An 18504-nucleotide genomic window follows, 5' to 3' on the forward strand; every position below is an offset into this window, starting at 1 on the left:
ACACACACACACACACACCCCCAAGTCTTAATGTAGCATTTTGTTTTTTATAATGGATTACACACCATTCTGTACTATTATGAGTCATTATATAAAGTAAATAACAGTATAATAGCAAGTTGATTCTATATTTTTTGGTACAAAATGTAGAAATCAATGCAAATCTTAAAATATTATGTATTGTTTTTTTAAATTATAGTTTGTTTTGTCTTGTAATGAATGAGGCCATGGTTTATTTGTGCATACATGGACCAGCACAGGCCTCCGTGTGTGCAGTGGGATGCTAGAGACTCATGCTGTTAAGTATTCAGAAACAGCGGGAACACAGAGTGAGATCACAGTGGGCCAAAGAAACACAGACAGGATGACCTCCAACAAGGACAAACTTTATCTGGATGTCTCTGTGAGCATCTGTCTGATTGACTGTGCGAGTGTGGTTTTGTCTCTGTGTGCACACACGTGTCTCATAGAAGTCTGTGCAAACATGACTGTGCTGAAGATATTGCGTAACTGGAAGCCGACTCTCAGACAAGAGCCGGGTCTATTCCCCCAGCCTCCTGGATGAAGCAGTTGGTTCTCTGATGCAGAAGAAAGGGAAAGTGTCCGGAAAGAAAACCAAAAACACGAATGAAGATTTATTTACATGTGGCTCTTATTCCAAAAAAACTGGAGTGCGTGTAAATAATTATTCAAAACATTTGGGTCGCCCTGCTTCAGTCTCTAAAGCTAGACCGGCATGCAGTGTGTTTCCCGGCTTACTGCAGATTCCCTTCAGTATCATAAGGGAAGTGACAGCAGCTTGAGGGAACAAAGCAATAAGTAAAAAATTAACATAAATTCACATGGTAATGTATTCAGCATTGGGCAATGACTTTCCATTTAACAGAGGGACATGTTTTTGAAAAAAAATTGTGTTTTGAGAAGAGCAAAGCAGAAAAAATGTGCAAAGTCGTGCACAGACACGAGTATAATGAACAAATATTAGCTGTGATATTTGGGATTTAAAATGAAGATAAACTATTCCAATCTCTGGAGCCCAATTGTGTGTCGACACACAAACACCCAGAACGCCCTGAATTCATTACTGAAGTCTCATACAGGCATTCAGTACGAACACAAAGGGATTCTTCAGCTAACAAATGGCCCACAAGTTAATCCAGAATGTCTGTTTTATCAACAATGGCCACCGTTGATGATATTGGCACCTGAGACAAGGTTGAAAAGAACTGCTGTAATTTGGTTTCACAATATGCAGCACACACACACACACACACACACACACAGACACACACAGACAAACCAAGTTGTCCTCACTGCTGTACTCGGCCCGAACATTCAGCGCGATGACAAATGCAGCCACGGTATTGTGCCGCTCTGTAATTAAATGGAGACGTGGGGTCAAAACTCTCAACAGGTTGGCTGACATGACATGAAAAGTAAATTGGCTCTCCTCTAAGTGACTTTATACAGCGCTTATTACATAAGCTGTATTTATAACTATTATTGAAATAGAAAAATTATTTATCTTTCAAGCACTGTAATATCATGAGGACTACAGTGTAATCTCTCACAGCCCGCTCTGCCTGGCCTTGTCTGATTCTGTAGCGGAGATAATGACTGCGCAGGGTAATTGAAGGTACAGAACACACACGCACACCCACTGCATGAAAAATGGAGGTTACGTTACCTTTCCAAAGCTCCCTTTCCCAATGGCTCGCAATATCTGGAAGTGGTCGAAGTTCACTGTGAAGAAAAAAGAGAGGAGGAGAAGGAGAGAGAGAGATCGGTCAGCATGAGTTCAGGACAGGCAACAGGACATGTAGTCTAATCATAATGTATCAGCACAGTGACACCTTTGCTGTTGTTTGGTCTCTGCAGTCTGGCACATTTAATTCAAAATGAAATAATGAATGAAGTTAAAGTGCTGACTTTGAAGATTCATTTAAGGGTGTTGACATCTATATGAGATGCAATCTTTTTCATTCAGACTGCCCCATTAATCAACATAAATTCATCACTTTTAGTTGCAATTCCTTTGCAGACAATAACTGGCTATAAAGTCACGACCCACACACATCAGCAGACAATTCCCCGATGATGCTCTGGCCTGAACCGCAACCATCCTCACTGCTTGCTCTGAGCGCTTTTTGTTTTTAGTCTGATCTTTGGCAACAGAGCAGAGAACATTCTGCTTGGCCTCAGAAAAGTCCTTGGTTGTCTTGTCTGTAAGTAAAAGATCACTTTCCTCCTGCGTAAGTGGGCGGCTGAGGCTCGGGAGGTAGAACGGGCCTTCCACTAATCAGAAGGTGGATGGTTTGATCCCTGGCTCCTGAGTGTCCTTAAGCAAGATACTGAACCCAGAATTCATCACTGTATTAATGAGTTAGTTTCTGCAGACTTCATAAAGTACTATAAACACAATTACTACGCGTCTACAGCCATTCTCAGTGGGACTGTACTTCGACACAAATGCCAACATTTGCATGCTAAGATACTCACAATGACAACAACATGCTATTGTGCTAGTGTAATGTTATACCATGTTCACCATATTAGTTTAGCGTGTTAGCATGCTAAACATAATGAACCAAAGTGTTTATGTGACACATTTTTGATGACTGCACTATAGGATCCCCACAGTTATTACAACAGACTGCCACAGCTGCCTTTTTAATATGAAATAGGGTAAACACGTGTTACGAATGATGATTATTAGTGTAGCAGAGACTCTCCAACAAACACAAAAGCAGCACAATGATTCAGTTTGACCTGACTAGAACGAAACCTTAACTAGTATCACTGATGACACCTGTGTTTACCCAACACATTTATCCGACTAACACTGCCATCCCTGGAGCCACGCCACTAACGTGGCTTAAAAGTGCTACGAGTCCTACACTGCTCACCCAATACACATTTGAACACTCTCAAACACTTGACAAGCTGAAAGTCAACACTTCAAGCTAATAGTCACCGTTTCATATCAGATCCAGTGGGCTGGAGCACAGGGCCAAAACAATAAAAAACACATTACTGTCCTAATACTGTCTGGCTGTACTGCACATTGGATTGGTGCTGTGTAGTCGTGGCTTTTGGAATCGATAGAACAAAAAGTAATTTTTTCCATTAGAATAAAAACCAGCTTATCTGAACAAAATCGTATTTTGGACGATGAAAATTCACAAAAATTAAAAAGCAATGAAACTCTGAATCAGAGCATAATAACACCATATGAAGCATTGTGTAGCTTCAACATTATAAATACCACATATCGGCAAGGGAATTTTAATATGGTCTTCTCATAACTTTATAACAATAAATGATTACATTTATTCAGTTATTTTTTGACATTCGGTCTTATCAGAACATCAGACAAGACATATATATAACATCCAGCAGATGGAAAATTATTAAAATTAGAAAATTCTCTTTGAACAAAGCCACTAAAATCATTATCAAGATCAACCATTGCATGCTTAAGCTGCTTAAACCAACATTAATGTTAGAGTCACAGCGATGCACTGACGGCTCTGCTCCTGTAGATCCTGATTCAACAGTCATCAGTGAGGTCCGGCCCCCCAGAATCACTCCAGAGCGCCATGCTGTTAGCTAGCTAGCTAACTAATAACCTTTGTTCTGTGCTGCTAAGAGTTTTAGAATGATTGATGGGTGGCTGTCATTATAATAATGGTTGAAATCGTGTCACATTTGGTTTAACAAGAAGACAAAATGATTGGATTTTGATATAAAAATACAAATCAATTGAGTTTTTGTACATTTCTTGGCATACCTTGTTAAATAGGGGAACAATATAACTGAGGATGTAATCGGGTTACAAAGGTTAAATGATTTTTCACTTCACCTGGACTTTAAATGAACAACTTCCAGTTGGAGTACAGATATGAATACAGATACAGGTAATATCATACTCGCTCATCCCAGGTAATTAGCTACAGCTGAGTACATTTACCATTGACAGTTGACATTATAGTCGATGAAATCAACAGTTGTTGTCTTTAACCTTCACTTGCTGCAGCTTGATGACACACTTAGTTAGTAAGTAAGTTACAATTAAAATTGCAGTTGTGTTTAGGTGTTTCTAAAATTTGCTTTCCTTATGAATGTAAAAGGTTCAGACTTGTAAAGGTTTTTTTTCAGTACTGATTTCAGCCAAGAAATCAGCCACTGTGTTACTATGTGCTGCACGTACTATAAAGTGGGCTGATGAGCTATTGCTGACCTCCGCCTGGTCATCTGTGTTACTGATTGAGACTTGCCTCTGTTCTTTGTGTGTGTGTGTGTAGCAGTGCCGCGGGCAGATGTGAGCACAGCAGGCACCACGCTAACTCACGCAGCTCCTCCTTAAAAGTCAGTCAGCTTCTGAAGCTCACATCCTGATCTGCTCAGCCCCCTGTCCGCGCAGACAAGGAGTGATCATGAGCAAAGAAAGCACATGCTGGGCTCCTCCAGGCAGACCCACTGCCAGCTGACCTATGCACCCCGGGCTGGATGCAGAGGTAAACCTCACAATGCTTTTTTGCTTCCAGACAAAAGACACAAGGTGTGGTTTGCATGTTTTGTCTGGAAGATAGACTAATCCAGTGTGGATTCTCCCTGCTCAGTCTTTTGTACATGGCTAATCCTCTCATATGGCATGGCTCTGACTGCACCCTGGTGCCGACACACACAGACACTGTACCATGAACGTAGCTATCCGTGAGGTATTAAAAGGGATAATGTGAAGAAAACTGTATATACAGCCCAGCGGGTTCATAGATTCAGCGGTGTGATGCATTTTCCTCTGGCTCCCATGCCAACATTAACCACACTGGTTATGTCGAGTGCCGGTATACGCCAACAGAAGTGCTTGTCGGATGGTTGAACAGCCCCCTCCTCTCCCCACAACTGTGATGTTAGAATTTTCATTTTCAAAACCCCTCAATCCAACATTCACTCACTTTGGTTAGGTTTGAGAAAGAAAGCTGGGTTTGAACTTCACATAGCAATTTATGTCACTTTTCATGTGACAACGCTATGAATGCCCAGCAGGAGACTGAAAATATGTGCAGTTATCCCCGTATTTAAGTGATTATTGTGTATCAGAACTTTCTTTGATGACTGTACTTCCAGTCCACTGTGGCTGTTTGAGAAACGTTTTGACGTGGTGGGACAACTCGTTGTACTGACTAGTTCTTTTCCAGCATAACCCAGACCTGAAACTCCAGTCAGATCTATTGTAACCATATCGGTATCGTATTCTAATGCAAAAAAAGTTTATAGTTTTTTCAGTTTAGCTATTCATCATTTTTATTTATCCTTTATTTTCTCAGTGTTCATTTCTAGAATATGTGTTACATTATGCATGTTAACATGTTAAAGAATATTTAACTTAATATTCTTTAATACAGTTATTTGTTCAAGAAAGCAGCCTTCTGAGTACCTTTGGAAAGTCATATTGGTGTAAAATTTGTCTATTTTCATTCCCTATCAGCCGCCATACGAGTAACCGATTAATTTTTCTACTGATGTCATGAGTCTGATCACATTTCAGTTTTAGCCCTGAAATCCTTCAACCTCCAGACTAACTAGTATTATTTGCAACTCCAGAGAGAAACACTGAATCCATCATCTATCGTGTCTCACATTAACTGTCTTATTTAACTAACTCTACTTTGGCAAAATCTGATAGAGTTTGGTACAAGCTTGACATACCTTGATACCTCAATATAATATTTGAACATATTCTTATGATATGACTTTATTAATTAATATTCTATTGTAAATCAGCCAAAAAGTGTATTATATTGGACTGCAAACTTTCTCCACAGGTGGGTTAATACTTTTCACAAAGACCTGAGTAAACCTAGTCTGACTCAGAAGTAGGCGGTGGTCAACATACATCTTTTACTGTTTTGTGTGGTGTTGTCTTTTGTGAGGATTTAGCCATTTTAATGCCAGGAACCCCCTCGGGCACCCTCAGCTTAGTGCTGCCCAATGCGATTGTGAACAGAGTGTTTTTTCCCCTATACCAGAATGATAATGGGTTCACTTAGACCTTTCTCCAGCGCTGGTACAGCACTGAAACAAAGTGTGGAAATAGGTCTGACTATGCAAGACTACCCTGAGCCTGACTTCAATATGAGGAGTCACACTGTAGATTAGGGATGTCACGAGAACAGATACGTGGGGACAAAGTCAAAGCCGAAGTTCTGAAAATGTGAACAATTCTTCAGGACCTGACACTGCAGCACGTACACCTACAACCAGCATTTCTCTTTATTTATAGATCTGTGGCAGCCCCCCGTGTTCTTTGGCACAGATACGGTGGATATTGTTCAAGCACAGACCAGGTAAAGCAAAAGCGAACAGCAATGAACACACCAGCGGACGCCGATGTCATTCGCCAATTGGTTTCAGTCGTTTTCATAAGCAACGTCATTAACTCCTCCACACATGGCTCACTTTCTGTTTTAAAAACTGAATTGACAAAATCCCCAAAAATGAGTTGTGTCTTGAGCAAAGGGTCCCTGTTGTTATGTTTTGTAATGTCTAAATGTTTTTGATAAAAAAAATTATATTTTGAAGTACATTTTTACGGTATATTTTTTTACCGTGGTATCGAATTGGGTATGGAGAATCGTGGAATTTCACTGGTATTGCTATCGACTACTATAGCCCTACTGTAGATATGACTCAGATGGAATAAATGCATGCCTTTATGTCGATACATTAAAAAAAGAAACCTAAGGAATATAAATTCTCTATGAAAGTCTTAGAATATAATTCTACATGACAGATAACACAATTAACCATCCAATTTAACTTTCTTTTCAACGCGTAGATCGATGTCCCCAGTATCACAGCACTTCCTCTAAGTATGAGTCATCGGGTAATTGGAAGAAAAACAAAAGTACCCCCCCACCTCCCCTCCCTTTTAACTGGCCTGTGAAAGGAGCTGCTCTTCAGACAGGGGCAAAAGAGATTTGGGCCTTTTCATTCTAAGGGGATAATTAGAGCAGACTCTGCGTTTCCTGTAACCATCACTTTAGCATCAGAGACTCCCCTCGACCCCCCCATGTGCCAGGCTGGCTCCCACATGCTGAGAGGAAGAATTATGTGGGAGGCAGTATAGGTCTTTCATTTTGTACAAGCTCTACTCTGACTTAAATCACAACATAAACCGTCTGTGGATTGGCCGGCAGGTGAAATCAAACAGCGGAGGTGAAGTGCTTGCAGTTCAGTCGATAAATGGGTTCAACAGCAGCACAAATGGTTTATTGTTCAACACCGGCCTTGACAGTCATCATCTGAGAGCTCAAGTTTCCCTCTTTACCTTTACCAAATCCTGTGTGAATAACCATTCACCAGCATTTCAATTAATCTTTGTCTAGGCCTGTCTGTGAGTGTCTTTAGATATGCAGTGCTTTTCTTTACCAGCTTCGAATGGTTTATTTCTGCGGCGGCTGTTGGGTCAAACGATTAAAGGACAGAGGGCATCCATTCGATAAAACTAGTCAACAAATGCTGCTGACGGCATTTGTAATTTGTGTCATTTCACGGTCAAGTGGCACTCGAGAGAAACCAGCAAGTTGATTGTGAGTGCGGTGGGAAAGCGTCTGCAGTCACCGTGTTAGCTCCCATCAGCCGGTCTCAGGTTTCAGTGGATGCTGCACAAAAGACAATATGGGCAGACCCCACAGACAGCTGCAGCACGTGGTGTGAGTGAATTTGATCTACCACAGAGACAGTGGGAGAACGACAACATCTTTTCCTCTGTAGGGGCTGGAAGCTGCTGACACACCAGGATGATATGCTGAGTGGGCTCCACAGGGGTCCACAATGGGTGATTGGCTCCTGTGGAGGAGCTGATATTGGCATGCAGCCCATGTCAAGGGGCATGGAAAGTGTGAGTCTAAGAGGGTCTGAGAGTGTGTATGTGTGTTCATGTACTTAAAACCTGTAATTGAGCCAAAGAAGAAATCTTATCTAATCATAAAGTAGAGCTGCAAATGAGATGAGGTTAAAAGCAGGCGGGGGAAAGAGGGACAAACGGTCTACACACAGTATTCCACCCACCGTGAGTGCTGCAAGTACCTGAAGTTTAAGCTCTGTTAATGGGTGTTTCTTGCTGTGGGAGTCCTCGTAACTTAAGAAACAAATGTTTTCTAAAGCAGTTTCTCATCTTTCATGTCCATCCAAGCCATAAAAGCGCTCCAACTGTCAGCCACCTCACATAACAGGACATAAATGGGATTTTTGCTTCCAGAACCAGGGAAACCCCAAATAGCGTCTACCACTTTGCAATTCAATCAAGACATGTCTTCTGATCATTTGTCGTCTACTACTACTGGCAGCTCATTATGACAAACTGCATTATAACAGCAATATCTGAGGGCTGCTTAGGGTGGCATGAGAATGAGAGACAGTTCTGCAGCACAATACTCTGAACAGATAAGGCTGCAATTAACTAAAGAAAATCCATAAATATCTTTTATGATCAAACAATCAGGCTATAAACTGCCCACCACAATTTCCCAGAGTCTAAGCTGACTGTCCGAACAGAGCCTAAAGATATTCAATTTATGATGTACATAGAAAATATGAGAGAAGAACCAGCCAGTGTTTGGCATTTGGCCTGATACATTTCCTAGTTTATTGATTATACAAATTGTTCAAATAAAGTACTGTACTTTACAAATCGAATAATTGTTTCAGCACTACTGCTAGAGGTGTGGCGATACAAATCTTTCTTGCTTAGGAGCGGCTTAACAACAAGCCCATAACCTTGGTAGTAGTACAGCGGGGGGGCTTCATACAAACTGATCAAAAGCTCGTCTTATTTCTATAATGATTGCAGTTAATATAATCAGTTGTTATACAGTGGATGATGAAAGAGAGACGAGGGGAGGGAAGACAAGGTGAACCACGTGGAGGACACCTTCAAGACCATGAGAAATTCATTATGCAACGAGATCATTAACCGTGCTAATTATACCCTGGGAAATACTGAATTGCAGAGAGGTCTTGAGAGACAAAGCAATTTTTGGGATAATTATTAGAAAGTAAGACAAAACAAATCTGCAGCTCACGTCAAAGGACAGGGTTGGGATCAAGCCTCGGAAAATTATCGGCATTATTGGAACTTAGTAAAAAGAACAAAAGACTGTAATTACCAGCTGAGACCACATAAAGAGGCAGGACATGTTGACACATACAAAAAAGAAAATCAAATCAGTAAACGTATGAAGAATAATATGAAGATTCTATAGTCATATTTGGCATTAATTATAAATCCTAAGTTAATGTAATTTTCATGAGACGTTCTTTATTAATCACCATCACAGTCGCTGCTCCCGGCACAATGAGGGTTGTGTGAGGGGAGGAGGGGTGGCAATCTATCAAGAGCGCAGATGCTGATGAATTATGAGTTTAACTCATACACAAGTACCTGCAGTTTAGATGGCTGTGGTGTGATTTACTACAAACAGATGCTTACCGCTTCAAGGTTGCGAGTTGCTGTTATGCAATGTTGCTTGCTTGAGAAAAGTTGGATGGATTCACTATTTTATGGTAATTGCAAGGTGTGATAAAACAGTGGCAGTATGTAGAGTTTTTAAATAAAAAAGGTTTCCGTTTCAGCCAAAATTGGAGACAAAGAGATGACTCAACATCTGATGCCTTTTTTCTGTAGTTTTTTGCAGTGATGAGATACATCACTCTCCCCTTTTCACCCCCCAAACCCAACAAGTTGTTCTTCGTCACATCAGTTATCCAGCGGATAAAATGACATTAAACCCGCTTTAATGTAAAATCATTCAGAGAGCAGAAGATTAAATATTGATGTATCTCCCAGAAAACCAAAACACCACCCACAACATCTCATTTTCCACTATGTAGCCTCCAATTTCACCCCAGCTCCCCCAAAGAGGCTTTATCTAACTGAAAGAGAAACCCCCATATCATCAATAAACTGGACCAATGATAGTGTTCTACTGTCACCTGAAATAGATGCTTCAAGCTGAGCTGGGATGCAACCAAGGAATGAGAAGGAGGCAAAGCACTATCCTAATGGGGGGCAACCTAATACCTTTGATGTCAGAGCTTGAGCACATTGATCCACGCAATACCACTTAATAGGATGGAGCCATGGTTCACCGTGCTCATTCAATTCACGACTCCAAGTGTTGTGCTGAGACGGCTGAATTAGAAAAGGGCAGAGATTGATATTCTGTCACTGTTACATGTAAAAATACTTCAATCCACCTGCCTGTGATAGGTTGATCGGTTTAATAAGTGAAGGTAAATCGAACTTTGAGCACTGGTAAACACTTAAAAATGCATATTTGAAGCATTTAAAATTCTCTTTATAAATTACTTTAAGTGTCAATATAAGCAGCTCACTTTCTATGATGAAGTTATTAAAAATATAGATAGATTTAGTGACATTTAGCAGTGAAGTTGCAGATTGTAATCATTTGAATACAGCTCAGCCTTCCAAGCTTGTAGGAGAAACTACAATGGCCGTAAATATCGCAACAAAAACACGAAAGGCCCTATCTACAGCTAGTGTTTGGTTTGTCTGTTTGGCTCCTGTAGAAACATGGCAGTTCAACATGGCGGTTTACCTTAGGTACCTTACTCTAAGGTAACAAAAACGCTGGTCTTATTTTGACTGTAGACTACTGAAAACATACCTATGAATATCATTTTCAATTTCTACCAATAGATCCTCCTAAGTATTACACACTGGACCTTTAACAGTGTTATAAATTAGCTGTTGTAATGTGACAGAGTTGGTAGTAGTGCAGATCAAACTGAGAATCAACTTCTGCAGTTTGCAGTCTTGTATAACTTTCAGTCGCTTTCACCTCCATGTTTTTGTTTAAAGGTCCGTATTAGAGCCTGACTAATACTGCATTATTGAGACCCATATTTCAGAATTATAATAATAATTTGGTAAAAATATATCAGCCACTTTTTGTTTCATAACAAAAACAAGTTAAGAATTGTGACCAAGAAATGTTCACACATTGTTTTTTTAAACTGTTGGTGATAAAATAAAATCTCAAATTTAACAGTTCTAATAAAATCAACTAAATATGATATTTCCTTCAGCCTGCTTCAGGTAATTTTAGGATGTTTTAATGTGTTGTGTTTGTTTATATCTGCTTAGAAACAATCTTTGCGATCATAAATGAATGTCATCTATCTCATTACAATACAGTAAAACGAATCTGTAGATTCTGTTTGGATCTGCTTATCAGGCAACATATACACCAATAGATATATCTGTCAGAAACTAGTATTGGTCCACTGATTTATTGATCTGGCTCAAGTCAAGATGCATGAGTCTCAATGGTTTTCACCATCCCTCATTATAAACATGCCCCAGGTGCAACTGTTCACACAATCTTCCTGTCCAATGGGAAAAGGTGGAGAGCCAAAGTGGTTGGTGAAGAAACAACAAAACACAGAGAACCAGTTTTTACAAGAGGTTTAGGGCCCAAAACATGCATGCATGAAGTAAGAATAGATGCTCTGTTTCTACTAAATACGTATGTAACAAATAAGCTTGTTGAGTTGATATCGTATATAATTAGACACAGATGTTGGGTATCACTTTGTTCAGCAACTTCTGCTTTCATTTACTTCATCACGATCAATGTTCAACCACCTGAAAGTTTGTGACAAAGCCAGAAGAGTTCAGAGAGGAGCTCCATGTACTGACTGCTTGCTTTGATGATTTCAGTGTAGTCACAGCAGCTCTTTTGTACTATATATTGTTTCTAAGATAATGTAGTGGATGGATACACAGTTTGCACAAAGCCCAGCATAACTGGCACCCAATGAATCATTGTTTCAATAATGGTCGGATGAATCTGAATATTGAAATATTATTAATACATATCAAAGTAAGGCTCAATCCTTAAAATGTAAACGTAAATTTAAAGCAGTTTGACACAGAACACAGAAAGTGTACTCTGATAAGGTTAATGCAGAGTACACTTAGAGTACGACCCAGCCATCAAATCACACTGAGTGAATGCACCCTGTGTGGATAAAGCCTATTGGACTTGGATCAAAAAACCTCCTAGCATCGATCCTTTCCTGTTCTGTCTTTGGAGAATACGCCTCTGCTTCTAATCCGATCCTATACCGTCTGCCTCTGTACTATGTTATCAGCCTGTGTACAAGCTATTTCTCAGATTTTGCTGACAGGTTTCCATTTGCATACACAGTGCACATAACCACTATGCAGTATGTTTGGCAGCTTTATAGCATCAGCAGCAGGCAGCGCCGGAAATGAAGAGAGGGCTACGTACCTTTGAGTTTAGTATTTCTACACAGACGCTGGCAGAAGGATCAGAGTCTGAGTGTGCGTGACATCGCAGTGTGCATGTGACACTACACAGTGCCACGAGGATCATAGCAAAAATTTAATAAAAAAAGCTGTTTGCTTTACAGCAGCTTCTCCTCCCGCATGATTACTGAATATTTTATCGCAGTAGTAAGCCATATTTCACGGCCTGTAGTAGTTGAGCTACTACTGGGACACACTTTGAGTCTTTGATATTGAGCATCCAATCGAATGCATTGAGAGGCAGATGGAGAAAAACTTACTGTACTGATTCAACTCACTGTAAACCCAAGACCATTCTGCTATTGGTGTTCTCCATTCCTCAAGCCATCTCAGAGGCTGAGTGGTTATAGGCCATCTTGATCTTGACCTTGCACTGATCTCCTTTGATCTTAATTGATGGGACTCTCATAACAAGATGGAGAGGAGGTGGAGAGGGGGTTCACATGTTCTTTTGATCAGCACAGGGAATGGTGCATGTGCCTTGGATGGCGATAAAGAGACTATGGTGGCTTGAATCATCATCCTTGGCAGCGGGCTTCATTTCGAGTAGATCAAGTTTTAAGAGCAGGCTCTTGGAGGTGCACAAATAAAAAAAAGCGCATTTGCAGAAGACTGGAAGGAATAAGCATCGGATGAAAAAGTCGCACTCGGTTTCCAAAGATACACAAAGATAGAAGTACTGTCTCTGTAAGCAGTTCATTAAATCATGCTGTTTCTCTGTTTACCTAAGAGATTTGTATGTAGCTAAAGTTTACCCTATCACTGGTGACAAAAGTCTTTCACACCGACACAACAGGAAAGTGCCTCTGAAGCACGCTGAAGGCCACATTTGATGAATCTGTTTACTTAAATCACTATCATCACTGAACAGCCTTCATCATCATTTTCTCCTTGTACACTAGAGCACTAATACAGCCTAATTGCGGGCTCTCTAAACAGAGCATCTCATGAATAATCACAAGCACTACAGAGCTCATTGTCTTTACAGGCGTGACAATTTCAGCTATGGATCTCGGCCGATAATTGGACAAGGATAGGGAGATACATACAGAGGGTGTGCCGGTGCAACTCTATATTTAATTCCAGTAGTGAGTCGACAATCCCTGCGGGCAGACTGTCATGTGGTTATACTGCCTTTGAGTCTCCTTGCATGTGCATTAATTACCCTGAGAGTGGTTTTTTTGATCTTCATCTGCTGGACGGCTTTTATGGTGACACAAAAGAGTCATACTGCTGGAAAATTAAAGCAGCCATTAAGGCTTGAGCTAGCTGTGTTTGTGTACCTCACTAATGTGATGAACCGCTATTCAAAAACAACTAGTGAGGCATGTGATTCATACGCTGTACCTTGTTGCTAAGGTTACTCACCAAATTAGAGTGGACTTGAACTGATGGTGCCTTAAGGAAGATCAATAGAGGACATAGATCAGGGATGTGCACATCAACTGCAAAAGTTGTATTGGGTGTTTCATTGCCAACTGATAGAAAGTAAAACATTTCTCCCTGAGCAGTATGCCGGTTTATTTCTACATCCATCATTCACCAAGATCATCTCCTCAGACTTGTGTGGATGGGGACAGTAATCTTGTTTGTCATGTATACCTCTTTTTTCCGTGTTGTTCCCAGTTTTAATTTGTCTCCCGTTGTTTATCTTTCACCCTTTTTTAAATGATCTTGTTTATTAGGCCTGTGGGTAACCTATTTCTTCAAACATCAGTGCATATTCAGCAGTCTCACTTCTAACTCTTGACAAACTTAAAGTATAATCCTCAAGATTTTTCTGCCATTGAGGTTATCTCATTGTTTTGGCAAGCATACGTCTGGTGAACTTCCCCACTTCAGTTAAAGAGCAGCATACAGCCGTGTTTATCTTCAGTAATATATATAGTACAGTGACCTCTTAATATAGTAGTTTTCATTGTTAGTGGTGGAGTCCGCCATTTCAATGCTAGATTCAAACTGCCTTCACATGCATGAGGGATTCACAGGAAATGCTGCAGCATGTAATCCAGCATTACTGTTTTAATTGTATCTAATTTATTTCCACCTCACTGTTTACTGCTCACTCTCTTCACAGGAAACACAATGTATTAGTCACTGCGGTTCATTCACAGTATATATAACAGACAGAGCTTCCGGGTCTGTGAAGTGAAGTCAAAGCCTGCATTCTATGTAAAGGCCAGCACGGGGCAGCTCAATTGGCTGCAATAACACACAGATACCATTCAGTCTTATGGAGAAATGAGTCGACTTCTCAGTTGATTTATGAGCTCAGTAAACAGTTTCCTGATGAGTGTATGGTCTCAGTCTCTAGTTTCAGTCTTCTTCCATACAGCATGATGTTGCTGTATGATGCAGTAAATGATGGTCCCATTTAGAGTATAATAAACCATAAAGCAGGGTATGCTTTGCGGCGGTGCTACCTTGTGATTGACAGCTCATTCTCAGTGAGTCCATCCTGCTCAATGCACAAAACTCACACTTACATACCCACACAGATGTACGACATACGTACGAACACACACAGACTTGCAGTTTGATGGAGAAGGAATTGAGGGATTATAAAAGATCACACAGGACAGAACATAATGACGAGTGGAGGAAGCAGATTTCTGAAGGAATTATGAAGCAGCATCTGTTGGAAACTGTCAGATAAGAAGAAATGTGCGTAAACGACAGTGGAGCTGTCAGACCGCCACAGGAAGGACAGAGAAAATAAGCTTTTTGTGTTTGCGTCCGCGAGGCAGCGGGTTCAACCTCTCAGAGAGGATTATGGGGGTTTAAAGTGACCGTCAAACATGGACGCAAGTCGAGCAACCATACAGAGGAGCCGAGCCGATTGGCTGTCAGGGAATTAGCGAAAGCCAATCAAAGCGTGCAAAATGTAGTTTTTCTTTTTGGTTTACAGTGAGTCGTTATCAGTGGCAGCAGATAAAGCCGTGATCATCATCATCATCATCATCATCATCATCATCATGCGCTGAATGACTGCTGATCGGCATTAAACCTGCATCAGATGCTTCACTCAACATTTCTCACTCTCACCACAGTCTGTTATTATTTTGATGTTATTATTGTGACCAAAACAAACCATGTGTCAACCTCTGGCTTTAACCTCTTTCAGACTGACAGTCTAATAGAACAACATCAGAGACAAAACAACACTGGATTTGTCAAAAGAAGAAGACTATTAAGCCTGTTTGATTGTTAGAAATGGTAAAAATACAAAATACAGATAAAGATTTGAATAAAAAGTTCCAAAAACAAGAAACTGCAAGAAATTTGTGTGAATATTATACTATATATAATATATACTATTTGAGTTCATTGTGCAGTTTTAAATATAATATGAAACTGAACTGCTTAAATCAGTTTGTCCTTTAGGGTCTAAGGAGGATTTACATTATTTAAGATTTAGGGATGCACGATAATTATTATTAATATATTATAGTTTATATTAATTCAAATTATCAGGAAAGTTAAATTACAGCCGAATTATCGGTTGATATTTATAATTATTAATTTTCAGTTCTTATGCAAAACTTATATAGACTTTATGTTCTATGAAAGCCAGAGTAGGTTTTATATATATAAATAAATGAACATTTAAAGAGTCAGAGGTTGTTGTCATTGTAAACAACAGAGCTATGAATCCTTTCTTACCTTAACAAGTACAAAAACTGTAAAAGTTATAAACTTCTTTTAAAAATACAAAAACGCTAAAGTATGGGTTCTCTTATTGGTATTGGCCATAAGCAGCAGGTCATTAATTATTAATTAAAATCCACATCGTGCATCCATGAAAAATATTATAAAAGACTATTTTAATCTTAGTAAACTGTCTACAACGCAATGACATGGGGGAGGGATTAATCTTTAATAGAAATATGAAGTAAATAAAACCATGTTCTCTTGAATTAAACATAAAACACAAAATATAAAAATATAAATTACTGGTACAATAAACAGATCAAAACCTTTGTTTAATAAAGGAAAGACAAAAGCTGAAACAACAGATCAGTTACACAATAAAACATTTAACAAACACACAAACACCAGACAATTTACTACAAGATAGAAAGAGTAAAATAAATAGATACAACTAGGACAAACACCTGCGTTCTGTGTATAAAACCTCGTCAGAGAGAGTGAGAATGTAACTTCAGAGAGTCCTGATGCTAATTCAACCTCTGTGGAGCGGAAAAAGCAAGAGCAGTTTTTCCTGATTCGATGGCGCCAGACTGGAGGCTTCAGATCGGTACTCCACAAACAGATGGGTGACGTGTCGATAGGTTCACAGGTGATTGTGCTGAATTAGGGTTCAGGCACTGCACAGTCACATAATTGAGTTTACGGTTGCTTCTTAAAAAGGCTCAGTAATGCCCTCAAACAGCTGCTCGCTGTAGTTTCTATCAAACAAACAGCAGGATATTTGTTCGGGACTATTTTCAGTGGCGGATGAATCCACATTTGGTGCTCTGTTGAGTGTTTGTGGCAGCAGGACGCTGTGTTTAAATGCTTTCTGTACCCTGCAGTCATTGTACAGGCAGGAGGGTCATTGTGAGGGTGCACTTCATGTCGAGGGGGGTCAGGTGACGTTGCCATGTTGTCAGGTTTAACATATTTTGGAACTTTTTTTGAGACAGTTTTGTTTTCTTAGAGATGATTTTATAAATTTTGGTTGAAAACTAATGAATTATATTGTAACAACTTGCATTAAGGACACATTGCACAGATATACACATGTTTTACTCTACAGATAATCAATATAATGTTACTTTTAAACGTGTATTATTGATTAATTTACATGTAGACACATTAGGGCGTTCAAATGTATGTGAATAACTATTATTTCCACTTTTATAAAAAAAAAAAATTGTTTGGAAAATGTTTTACAAGTTGGCACATGAACTCTTTAAAGGAGGGAAAGAAAACTAAACTTTTACCCTAAATGGTGAATGTATGTCAGGAAGTCTGTAAACTGGAAAAGAAAGGTCATATTTTGAAAAATAATCATAACATTATGTTATTTTAGCCAAGATACATTAGAAAATAGTTATTTATTAGCACATACAATATATATATATATATATATATAAAGACAATGTAAAAGATCCTCATTTATAATAATAAATGTATTATTATAATTATAATAAAATATAAAATAAAAAGGAAGCAGATGAAATACTTTATGTGAGATCCATAAAGTGTCCTGAAACTTTGCTAATTAGAAACCTCTTCAGATGTTTCTTGAATAAAGATAATGTAGATACTGATGGTAGTGATGGAGAGATCAGTCAGACAGTGAGACAGACAGTGAGACAGACAGCATCCTGAGCCGTTTATCACTAATGAGTTCACCTCATGTACGAGGTGATTTTAGCAACCCAGCAGCCGTTTACTGTCGACCGCTGCTAAAACCTTCCTCTGGGACTCCTGCTGAATATTCAGGTCACCGCTCGCTGCTGAGGAGGATCCAGGTAAAAAGACTTCTGTTGTATTTCTGAATAGCAATTACCCAGCAGCCGAGATGAATAGAGACCTGCGGTGGTCTTTATTTAAGGGGAGGATGGAGGTACAGTGTGTAGACATTCAGTGGGATTAATGTTCACTGGAGGGAGTCCACCTCCTCACGCTGGGCTGTCTGTGTCTGATATCACAGTGACACCAAGTGGACGTCTGGAGAACTGACACACAAACACAGAGACTTTATGATGTTTATAAGAGTGTAACAGAGAGAACATCAGTCAGAAAGAGAGAGGAGAAGAGGGTTGTGAATTTAAACATGTATCCATATGAATTCAAACAAAATCAACAACACAGAATATTACAGAAACATATTTCACAAAATCCTCAACGGATGTCAAATCAATAGTTTTTCCCTGTAATTTCTGGCCTTATTCATTTAATTTAAGGTATTTGTTTATTTTTTTGTTAATCCTTTCATTTCTAATACTTATTATATAAATCTATATTGCCTGACCCAATTTGTAATTTTTTTTGTTGAATTAAAAACAAAAAACAAAACAAACAGTAAACAGTGTATAAACTGTAGAGCTGTGGAGTTCATTCAATCAATAATCTCGGCTCGCGGCCCCTTCAGGACGTCCTTTATCTGTCTAACAGCGTGGGAGAAGCAGTGA

At 39.4% G+C, this 18504-nt stretch overlaps 1 protein-coding gene across 1 annotated transcript in view; it reads right to left on the reverse strand.

Moving 5' to 3' along the window:
- LOC118329379 (serine/threonine-protein kinase 32C-like) overlaps positions 1–18504 on the reverse strand; it is an 85200-nt gene that overhangs the window by 53400 nt on the left and 13296 nt on the right. Inside the window, exon 2 of the mRNA XM_035663533.1 lies at positions 1688–1743. Coding sequence (XP_035519426.1) covers positions 1688–1743 — 56 coding nt within the window. The remainder of the gene's footprint in view (positions 1–1687; positions 1744–18504) is intronic.

This window comes from Morone saxatilis, unplaced genomic scaffold, assembly GCF_004916995.1.
Source record: "Morone saxatilis isolate NCDOM2014 unplaced genomic scaffold, NCSU_SB_2.0 Contig19, whole genome shotgun sequence".
NCBI classification, from domain to species: domain Eukaryota; kingdom Metazoa; phylum Chordata; class Actinopteri; family Moronidae; genus Morone; species Morone saxatilis.